Source organism: Cherax quadricarinatus, chromosome 43 (assembly GCF_038502225.1).
Source record: "Cherax quadricarinatus isolate ZL_2023a chromosome 43, ASM3850222v1, whole genome shotgun sequence".
In the NCBI taxonomy this organism is placed as follows: Eukaryota; Metazoa; Arthropoda; class Malacostraca; order Decapoda; family Parastacidae; genus Cherax; species Cherax quadricarinatus.
Window position 1 is genome coordinate 16,064,806 of NC_091334.1, and position 12,039 is coordinate 16,076,844.

General features: G+C 41.9%; 1 protein-coding gene across 2 annotated transcripts in view; it reads right to left on the minus strand.

The window, feature by feature from the left end:
- The window catches only part of LOC128694290 (protein artichoke), a 136,871-nt gene that overhangs the window by 3,170 nt on the left and 121,662 nt on the right, over positions 1–12,039 (minus strand). Inside the window, exons 3-5 of one of the 2 annotated variants that reach the window (XM_070093614.1) lie at positions 8,290–8,631; positions 7,620–7,769; positions 816–1,055 (exon numbers count right to left, since the gene is read on the minus strand). In XM_070093614.1, the coding sequence (XP_069949715.1) occupies positions 816–1,055; positions 7,620–7,769; positions 8,290–8,631 (732 nt within the window). The remainder of the gene's footprint in view (positions 1–815; positions 1,056–7,619; positions 7,770–8,289; positions 8,632–12,039) is intronic. The other variant, XM_070093615.1, reaches the window with a different exon arrangement.

Below are 12,039 nucleotides of genomic sequence, written 5' to 3' on the forward strand. Positions count from 1 at the left end.
ATGAGTCACAGCAATAAGGGGTCACAATTGGAAGCTGAAAACTCAGATGAGTCACACGGATGTTAGGAAGTATTTCTTCAGTCACAAAGATATTATAAAGCTCGTGGAGCAGGGAGAGAGTGGACTTAGTAGCGACCAGCGAAAAGGCGGGACCAGGAGCTGTGAATCAAGTCCTGCAACCACAAATATGTAAGAACAAATAGGTAAGAACACACACACACACACACACACACACCACATACACACACCTTTCGGTGTACATAAAATGATAGATGCCCACCTCTCATCGTATACACACACACACACACATATATATATTCCTCTGTGTTTTTAACCGTGTGTCTGAGGACCTTGCGTATGTGTGTGTGTGTGTGTGTGTGTGTGTGTGTGTGTGTGTGTGTGTGTGTGTGTGTGTGTGTGTGTGTGTGTGTGTGTGTGTGTGTGTGTGTGTGTGTGTGTGTGTGTGTGTGTGTGTGTGTGTGTGTGTGTGTGACCCAGAATTCTGTGACGATGAGATGAATAAAATTTATAACCTAGTGTGCCAGTCTAGAGCACCCGAGGAAGCTTATTAACAACACTGGGACTCGAGAAATATAACGCTCTTCCTCACTCAACTTAGGAGACATGCAACACATGACTGAGTTAGGTGGAACAATGGCAGTGTCTTGTGTCTTCTGTAGTGCCTGACGTTCCTTATTGTGTAGACTGCGCTAAGGGTTAATAATGCCATTAAAAAGGTTAATTAGCAATTCTAAAGTGACCATAGGATGGGTTTTCCACAAGAATGGAGACCATCACCACTACTAACAACCCACCGGCTGGTTGAGGTACAGTCCGTTGTTTTGGTGGAGTCCCTGCTGGTGTGGTGGAGTGTGTCCCTGTGTTGTGGAGCTGGTTGCTGGTGCCGGGGCTGCTGCCAGACCCTCCACACACACCAGGTAGTCAGTGCTGGGTCTCAGACCCTTCAGCAGGTGGGTCTTGGGCGTGGCTGGCAGTGACTGGGTTTTGAGACCGCCTATGACCCGGCCGTCTGACGTGGTCTCACGGAAGGACACCTGGTGGAAGTATGGAGAAAGTTACTTTATTCATGGTAGAACCATATTCTCGAGGTTCACACAGAACCCCCACCCTCACATCCACACCTCACACCTACATAGAACCCCCACCCTCCCGAAGACCACCACCCTCCAGAACCCCTAGGACACCAACCCTCCAGAACCCCTAGGACACCCACCCTCCAGAAACCCTAGGACCTCCTACCATCTAAAACCCTTCCCCTAGGACTCATTACCCACCAAAACTCTTTCCCTAGAACCCTCTACCCCCCAGAACCCTTCCCCCAGGACCCCCTACCATCCAGGAATCCCTAGGACCAAAAATGAACAAGAACTCGGAAGGTCAATGCTCATATCTCAACATAAACATCCCTGCCAGTGTAGGTTAGGTTAGGGAGAGGTAGCTTGTTCCGGATGGGTAGGGGAGGGTTGTCTCCCCCTCTTGTCCTGATGGATATGCTACACTGGGGCCCTAGAAGCAACTTTAATCCACATTGCTTAAAGCTTTTGGGTTTACTGTATGTGAAGGGGTTGAGATGGGGCTCCCATAACAGTTCAAGCTTCAGGGCCCCAAGAATGAAGGCATGCTGCTGACACAGTCCACTGTGCTAGACCATACATAAGTGAGTGCTTCAACACGGAGTAGGTGTTGTTTCCCAGAGGCAGGTGGCACCAAGCAGGTGCCAAGTTATGGCACCACCAGACAGATGCCAAGTTATGGCACCACCAGGCAGGTGCCAAGTTATGGCACCTTAACACACGGCGCCCACCTGCCATTGTTAATGCTAAAATGCCTAACAGTCTGCGGACGAGTGACCAAATTATAATTAACAATTACAATTATTGACAATTATATTTATTAAGGAATGCAAAATGGAAGTCTGTGAACCATTAACTAATATTTTTAATTTATCTCTTCAAACAGGTGTAGTGTCTGATATGTGGAAGATGGCTAATGTAATTCCTATTTTTAAAACAGGGGACAAGTCGTTACCGTCAAATTACCGCCCAATAAGCCTGACCTCAATTGTAGGCAAATTACTAGAGTCAATTATAGCTGAGATTATAAGAAGCCATCTCGATAAGCATAGCTTGATTAATGATACTCAGCATGGATTCACAAGAGGCCGGTCTTGTCTAACTAATTTATTAACTTTCTTCAGTAAAGCTTTTGAGGCTGTTGACCACGATAAAGAATTTGATATTATTTACTTAGATTTTAGTAAGGCTTTTAATAGAGTTCCGCACCATAGACTGTTAAAGAAAGTGGCAGCTCATGGCATTGGTGGAAGGGTGCTCTCGTGGATCAAATCATGGCTCACAGACAGGAAGCAGAGAGTGTCCATAAATGGGGTTAAATCCGAGTGGGGATCAGTAACAAGTGGCGTTCCACAGGGATCAGTCTTGGGCCCGTTGTTGTTTATAATATATATCAATGATCTTGATGAGGGAATTACTAGTGATATGAGCAAATTCGCCGATGACACAAAGATAGGTAGGATAATTGATTCAAACGTAGATGTTATGGAACTTCAGGAGGATTTAAACAAACTCTATTCTTGGTCAGAAAAGTGGCAGATGCAGTTCAATGTAGATAAACGCAAGGTTCTGAAGCTCGGGAGTGTCCATAACCCTAGTACTTATAAGTTAAATGATGTAGAACTTAGCCATACAGATTGCGAAAAGGACTTGGGGGTTATGGTGAGCAGCAACCTTGTGATGAATGGTTTGAAAAATCGACAAGTTGAAGATTGAGACACTTATGCAGCATATGGGGATCTTTATTCAGGAAACGTTTCGCCACACAGTGGCTTCATCAGTCCAATACAAAGAGGAAGGCGTAAGGAGAGGCGGAGTATGAGGTAATCAGTCCCTCAGCCTGGAGTCGATGTGTTCAGTCCATCAATCTTGTAGAATGTACAGCATAGGGCCGTAGACGTGGCTTATATACTGTAGTGAGGTGAGGTGAAGCAGGCAGAGGCGGGGTCATATGCTGCATAAGTGTCTCAATCTTCAGCAGCAACCTTAAACCAAGACAGCAATGCCTAAGCGTACGTAATAAGGCAAATAGATTACTGGGATTTATATCAAGAAGTGTAAGCAACAGAAGTCCAGAGGTCATACTGCAGCTTTATACATCATTAGTAAGGCCTCACCTAGATTATGCAGCTCAATTCTGGTCTCCATATTACAGAATGGACATAAATTCGTTAGAAAACATTCAGCGTAGGATGACTAAATTAATACATAGCATTAGAAATCTTCCTTATGAAGAAAGATTGAAGACTCTTAAGTTACATTCACTTGTTAGACGAAGAATGAGGGGAGACCTGATCGAAGTGTATAAGTGGAAGATAGGTATTAATAAAGGGGATATTAATAAGGTCTTGAGGATGTCTCTCCAAGAGAGAACCCGCAGTAATGGATTTAAATTAGATAAGTTTAGATTTAGAAAGGACATAGGAAAGTATTGGTTTGGAAATAGGGTAGTAGATGAGTGGAACAGTCTACCTAGTTGGGTTATTGAGGCTAGGACTTTGGGTAGTTTCAAATTTAGGTTGGATAAGTACATGAGTGGGAGGGGTTGGATTTGAGTGGGACTTTCACATCAGAGCTTATTTCTTGGGTGGCATTGAAAATTGGGTTGGGCAATGTTATGTTAGTGGGATGAATTGTAAAGGACCTGCCTAGTATGGGCCAACAGGCCTCCTGTAGTGTTCCTCCTTTCTTATGTTCTTATGTCACTCGTGGGTCAGTACATGTAGCAGTTAAGATGAAGTAACTTGGTGCCACCTGCCTGGTGCCACCTGCCTGGTGCCACCTGCCTGGTGCCACCTGCCTGGTGCCACCTGCCTGGTGCCACCTGCCTGGTGACACCTGCTTGGTGACACCTGCCTGGTGACACCTGCCTGGTGACACCTGCCTGGTGCCACCTCCTTGGTGCCATCTGCCTGGTGCCACCTGCCTGGTGCCACCTGCCTGGTGCCACCTCCTTGGTGCCACCTGCCTGGTGCCACATGCCTGGTGCCACCTGCCTGCTGCCACCTGCCTGGTGCCACCTGCCTGGTGCCATCTGTCTGGTGCCACCTGCCTGGTGCCACCTGCCTGGTGCCACCTGCCTGGTGCCACCTGCCTGGTGCCACCTGCCTGGTGCCACCTGCCTGGTGCCACCTGCCTGGTGCCACCTGCCTGGTGCCACCTGTCTGGTGCCACCTGCCTGGTGCCACCTGCCTGGTGCCAGCTAAGCACCCAGTTATAAGTGGTCTGGAGTGAAGGAGGACATTTACAACTTGTAACTGGTCCAAGTCGGAGCGAAACGTAGTCAGCTCCTTTCTCCCATGTGCGGGTTATTTGTGTATTGTTATAATCACGGTATTGTGCCATTTTTGTTTATTGTGGGTAATTTACAATGGAGACGCCCTAAGGCCATTTACAGTACGGAAAAAAAGCATTTAATTACAGAAGAGGTAATTTACTACAGAGAACACAGGTGGTGATTTACAATGGGGCGAAGGGTCTTGATCCATGGAATTGGAGCTACTCTTACTTGGCTCAAACCTGAATAGACAATGTGAGGTATATACGTATATATATATATATATATATATATATATATATATATATATATATATATATATATATATATATATATATATATATATATATATATATATATATATTCAACAAGTCGGCCGTCTCCCACCGAGGCAGGGTGACCCAAAAAAGAAAGAAAATCCCCAAAAAGAAAATACTTTCATCATCATTCAACACTCACCACACTCACACATAATCACTGTTTTTGCAGAGGTGCTCAGAATACAACAGTTTAGAAGCATATACGTATAAAGATACACAACATATCCCTCCAAACTGCCAATATCCCAAACCCCTCCTTTAAAGTGCAGGCATTGTACTTCACATTTCCAGGACTCAAGTCCGACTATATGAAAATAACCGGTTTCCCTGAATCCCTTCACTAAATATTACCCTGCTCACACTCCAACAGATCGTCAGGTCCCAAGTACCATTCGTCTCCATTCACTCCTATCTAACACGCTCACGCACGCTTGCTGGAAGTCCAAGCCCCTCGCCCACAAAACCTCCTTTACCCTCCCTCTCTCCAACCCTTTCGAGGACGACCCCTACCCCGCCTTCCTTCCCCTATAGATTTATATGTTTTCCATGTCATTCTACTTTGATCCATTCTCTCTAAATGACCAAACCACCTCAACAACCCCTCTTCTGCCCTCTGACTAATACATTTATTAACTCCACACCTTCTCCTAATTTCCACACTCCGAATTTTCTGCATAATATTTACACCACACATTGCCCTTAAACAGGACATCTCCGCTGCCTCCAACCGTCTCCTCGCTGCTGCATTTACCACCCAAGCTTCACACCCATATAAGACTGTTGGTACTACTATACTTTCATACATTCCCTTCTTTGCCTCCATAGATAACGTTTTTTGACTCCACATATACCTCAACGCACCACTCACCTTTTTTCCCTCATCAATTCTATGATTAACCTCATCCTTCATAAATCCATCCGCCGACACGTCAACTCCCAAGTATCTGAAAACATTCACTTCTTCCATACTCCTCCTCCCCAATTTGATATCCAATTTTTCTTTATCTAAATCATTTGATACCCTCATCACCTTACTCTTTTCTATGTTCACTTTCAACTTTCTACCTTTACACACATTCCCAAACTCATCCACTAACCTTTGCAATTTTTCTTTAGAATCTCCCATAAGCACAGTATCATCAGCAAAAAGTAACTGTGTCAATTCCCATTTTGAATTTGATTCCCCATAATTTAATCCCACCCCTCTCCCGAGCACCCTAGCATTTACTTCCTTTACAACCCCATCTATAAATATATTAAACAACCATGGTGGCATTACACATCCCTGTCTAAGACCTACTTTTACCGGGAAGTATTCTCCCTCTCTTCTACACACCCTAACCTGAGCCTCACTATCCTCATAAAAACTCTTTACAGCATTTAGTAACTTACCACCTATTCCATATACTTGCAACATCTGCCACATTGCTCCTCTATCCACTCTATCATATGCCTTTTCTAAATCCATAAATGCAATAAAAACTTCCCTACCTTTATCTAAATACTGTTCACATATATGTTTCAATGTAAACACTTGATCTACACATCCCCTACCCACTCTGAAGCCTCCTTGCTCATCCGCAATCCTACATTCTGTCTTACCTCTAATTCTTTCAATTATAACCCTACCGTACACTTTTCCTGGCATACTCAGTAAACTTATTCCTCTGTAATTTTTACAATCTCTTTTGTCCCCCTTTCCCTTTATATAAAGGGACTATACATGCTCTCCGCCAATCCCTAGGTACCTTCCCCTCTTTCATACATTTATTAAACAAAAGTACCAACCACTCCAACACTATATCCCCCCCTGCTTTTAACATTTCTGTCATGATCCCATCAGTTCCAGCTGCTTTACCCCCTTTCATTCTACATAATGCCTCACGTACCTCCACCACACTTACATTCTGCTCTTCTTCACTCCTAAAAGATGGTATACCTCCCTGACCAGTGCATGAAATTACCGCCTCTCTTTCTTCCTCAACATTTAAAAGTTCCTCAAAATATTCTCGCCATCTACCTAATACCTCCATCTCCCCATCTACTAACTCCCCTACTCTGTTTTTAACTGACAAATCCATACTTTCCCTAGGCTTTCTTAACTTGTTTAACTCACTCCAAAATTTTTTATTTTCATTAAAATTTCTTGACAGTGCCTCTCCCACTCTATCATCTGCTCTCCTTTTGCACTCTCTCACCACTCTCTTTACCTTTCTTTTACTCTCCATATACTCTGCTCTTCTTATAACACTTCTGCTTTGTAAAAATCTATCGTAAGCTACCTTTTTCTCTTTTATCACACCCTTTACTTCATCATTCCACCAATCACTCCTCTTTCCTCCTGCACCCACCCTCCTATAACCACAAACTTCTGCCCCACATTCTAATACTGCATTTTTAAAACTATTCCAACCCTCTTCACCCCCCCACTATATATATATATATATATATATATATATATATATATATATATATATATATATATATATATATATATATATGTATATATGCAATAAGATCACAGTAAACAGGTGATTTCAGAATATGCAAAACAACCACTCTGAAAGAATAGAGAAATTCCAAGCGCTTTCGTGACTACTCACATTATCAAGGAACTATGTTCTTTGATAATGTGAGTAGTCACGAAAGCGCTTTAAATTTCTCTATTCTTTCAGAGTGGTTGTTTTGCATATATATATTTTATATATATATATATATATATATATATTTTATATATATATATATATATATATGTATTTTATATATATATATATATATATATATATATATATATTATATATATATATATGCAATAAGATCACAGTAAACAGGTGATTTGCATATATATATATATATATATATATATATATATATATATATATATATATATATATATATATATAACAGGAAGAGCATGCGAGAAAGGACCTTAAAGCCGTAGATGGTAGAGGTGTTTGTTGCTTGCCAGGAGACCAGGAGGGAATGACTCTGGATGTCTTGTACGGAGAGGCGGACAATCAGTGGCTGTGGGCAGAACGCTGACGACGACAGCAACAAGAACGACAACCCGCTGAGTACCTGCCGGGGAGAGAGTGAGAGAGTCACTACCAGAATATTAGGACTAGATTGGTGTTTCGCTCGCCAGGAAACACTTTTTGAACGAGGCCACAGTGCCCCCCCCCCCATCTTACAAAATTCATTATAAACAGTGTGGAATTCCTTGTAAATGCAGTTAACAACTTCATCTCAAAATAAACATCAATTTCACCTGATAATTAACTTCAGATCCACTTATTCAATCGCATTTACACCTACAAAAAAAAAAAAAAAAAACAGATCGCACTGTATAGAGGAGCCTCCTAAGCGAGGGTCACTGTACATAATACCGACGGGTGTGTAAAAGGAGACGAGTATGCAACTTGACGAAGCTTAGTTATAGCAACATTTCGCCCATATTATGGCAACGTTTCGCTCTCCTGGAGAGCAAAACGTTGCCACAATAAAATGTTGCATTTGCATTTGTGTCATTTTATAACTTCACTGAGCTTTCAGCGCATCACCGTAAACACGTAACTGTGAGGACACTGGTGATAGTCACCTTGGGAAGACTGCAGGTGAGAGCGGTAGGATCCGGAACGTAGGAGAGGTGATCCTGCAGCCACATCCAGAGCTCCTTCACTCCACACCCGCATATCAGAGGGTTCCCATCTAGCTGGAGGGTTTCCAGGTTCCTCTCTACGGGTTCCAGCGCCGCAGTGTCCAGCCCCTCCAGATAGTTGTTGGAGAGATCGAGGTGCCTGAGGCGGGTGAGAGGCACGAAGGCTCGCGGATGGATGGCGGTGATCCAGTTGGAGCCAAGAAGAAGTACCTCGATAACCGAGCCGTGTTTGAAGGTTGCTTGTGTGAGGCCAGTCAACATGTTGCCTGAGATGTCCAGTACCTGCAACCACCCGATAGATGCACTATTTATCTATCCATATATATATATATATATATATATATATATATATATATATATATATATATATATATATATATATATATATATATATATATATATATATCTTTCAACACACCGGCCGTATCCCACCGAGGCAGGGTGGCCCAAAAGAAAAAACGAAAGTTTCTCCTTTTACATTTAGTAATATATACAGGAGAAGGGGTTACTAGCCGCTTGGTCCTGGCATTTTAGTCGCCTCTTACAACACGTATGACTTACGGAGGAAGAATTCTGTTCCACTTCCCCATGGAGATAACAGGAAATAAACAAGAACAAGAACTAGTAAGAAAATAGAAGAAAACCCAGAGGGGTGTGTGTATATATACACATGCTTGTACATATATGTGTAGTGTGTCCTAAGTGTAAGAAGAAGTAGCAAGACGTACCTGAAATCTTGCATGTTTATGAGACAGAAAAAAAGACACCAGCAATCCTACCATCATATAAAGCAATTACAGGTTTCTGTTTCACACACATTTGAAAGGACTTTAGTACCTCCCAAGGTGGTTGCTGTCTACCAACCTGCTAATATATATATATATATATATGTATATATATATATATATATATATATATATATATATATATATATATATATATATATAGACAGCAACCACCCAGGGAAGTACTACCGTCCTGCCAGATGACTGTGAAACAAAAACCTGTAACTGTTTTGCGTGATGGTAGGATTGCTGGTTTCTTTTTCTGTCTCATAAACACGCTAAGATAACAGGGATATCTTGCTACTCCTACTTACACTTTGGTCACACTTCACAGACACGCACATGCATATATATATATACATACATCTAGGTTTTTCTCCTTTTTCTAAATAGCTCTTGTTCTTTTTTATTTCTTCTATTGTCCATGGGGAAGTGGAAAAGAATCTTTCCTCCGTAAGCCATGCGTGTCGTATGAGGCGACTAAAATGCCGGGAGCAATGGGCTAGTAACCCCTTCTCCTGTATACAATTACTAAAAAAGAGAAGAAGAAAAACTTTATAAAACTGGGTTGCTTAAATGTGCGTGGATGTAGTGCGGATGACAAGAAACAGATGATTGCTGATGTTATGAATGAAAAGAAGTTGGATGTCCTGGCCCTAAGCGAAACAAAGCTGAAGGGGGTAGGAGAGTTTCAGTGGGGGGAAATAAATGGGATTAAATCTGGAGTATCTGAGAGAGTTAGAGCAAAGGAAGGGGTAGCAGTAATGTTAAATGATCAGTTATGGAAGGAGAAAAGAGAATATGAATGTGTAAATTCAAGAATTATGTGGATTAAAGTAAAGGTTGGATGCGAGAAGTGGGTCATAATAAGCGTGTATGCACCTGGAGAAGAGAGGAATGCAGAGGAGAGAGAGAGATTTTGGGAGATGTTAAGTGAATGTATAGGAGCCTTTGAACCAAGTGAGAGAGTAATTGTGGTAGGGGACTTGAATGCTAAAGTAGGAGAAACTTTTAGAGAGGGTGTGGTAGGTAAGTTTGGGGTGCCAGGTGTAAATGATAATGGGAGCCCTTTGATTGAACTTTGTATAGAAAGGGGTTTAGTTATAGGTAATACATATTTTAAGAAAAAGAGGATAAATAAGTATACACGATATGATGTAGGGCGAAATGACAGTAGTTTGTTGGATTATGTATTGGTAGATAAAAGACTGTTGAGTAGACTTCAGGATGTACATGTTTATAGAGGGGCCACAGATATATCAGATCACTTTCTAGTTGTAGCTACACTGAGAGTAAAAGGTAGATGGGATACAAGGAGAATAGAAGCATCAGGGAAGAGAGAGGTGAAGGTTTATAAACTAAAAGAGGAGGCAGTTAGGGTAAGATATAAACAGCTATTGGAGGATAGATGGGCTAATGAGAGCATAGGCAATGGGGTCGAAGAGGTATGGGGTAGGTTTAAAAATGTAGTGTTAGAGTGTTCAGCAGAAGTTTGTGGTTACAGGAAAGTGGGTGCAGGAGGGAAGAGGAGCGATTGGTGGAATGATGATGTAAAGAGAGTAGTAAGGGAGAAAAAGTTAGCATATCAGAAGTTTTTACAAAGTAGAAGTGATGCAAGGAGGGAAGAGTATATGGAGAAAAAGAGAGAAGTTAAGAGAGTGGTGAAGCAATGTAAAAAGAGAGCAAATGAGAGAGTGGGTGAGATGTTATCAACAAATTTTGTTGAAAATAAGAAAAAGTTTTGGAGTGAGATTAACAAGTTAAGAAAGCCTAGAGAACAAATGGATTTGTCAGTTAAAAATAGGAGAGGAGAGTTATTAAATGGAGAGTTAGAGGTATTGGGAAGATGGAGGGAATATTTTGAGGAATTGTTAAATGTTGATGAAGATAGGGAAGCTGTGATTTCGTGTATAGGGCAAGGAGGAATAACATCTTGTAGGAGTGAGGAAGAGCCAGTTGTGAGTGTGGGGGAAGTTCGTGAGGCAGTAGGTAAAATGAAAGGGGGTAAGGCAGCCGGGATTGATGGGATAAAGATAGAAATGTTAAAAGCAGGTGGGGATATAGTTTTGGAGTGGTTGGTGCAATTATTTAATAAATGTATGGAAGAGGGTAAGGTACCTAGGGATTGGCAGAGAGCATGCATAGTTCCTTTGTATAAAGGCAAAGGGGATAAAAGAGAGTGCAAAAATTATAGGGGGATAAGTCTGTTGAGTGTACCTGGTAAAGTGTATGGTAGAGTTATAATTGAAAGAATTAAGAGTAAGACGGAGAATAGGATAGCAGATGAACAAGGAGGCTTTAGGAAAGGTAGGGGGTGTGTGGACCAGGTGTTTACAGTGAAACATATAAGTGAACAGTATTTAGATAAGGCTAAAGAGGTCTTTGTGGCATTTATGGATTTGGAAAAGGCGTATGACAGGGTGGATAGGGGGGCAATGTGGCAGATGTTGCAAGTGTATGGTGTAGGAGGTAGGTTACTGAAAGCAGTGAAGAGTTTTTACGAGGATAGTGAGGCTCAAGTTAGAGTATGTAGGAAAGAGGGAAATTTTTTCCCAGTAAAAGTAGGCCTTAGACAAGGATGTGTGATGTCACCGTGGTTGTTTAATATATTTATAGATGGGGTTGTAAGAGAAGTAAATGCGAGGGTCTTGGCAAGAGGCGGGGAGTTAAAAGATAAAGAATCACACACAAAGTGGGAGTTGTCACAGCTGCTCTTTGCTGATGACACTGTGCTCTTGGGAGATTCTGAAGAGAAGTTGCAGAGATTGGTGGATGAATTTGGTAGGGTGTGCAAAAGAAGAAAATTAAAGGTGAATACAGGAAAGAGTAAGGTTATGAGGATAACAAAAAGATTAGGTGATGAAAGATTGAATATCAGATTGGAGGGAGAGAGTATGGAGGAGGT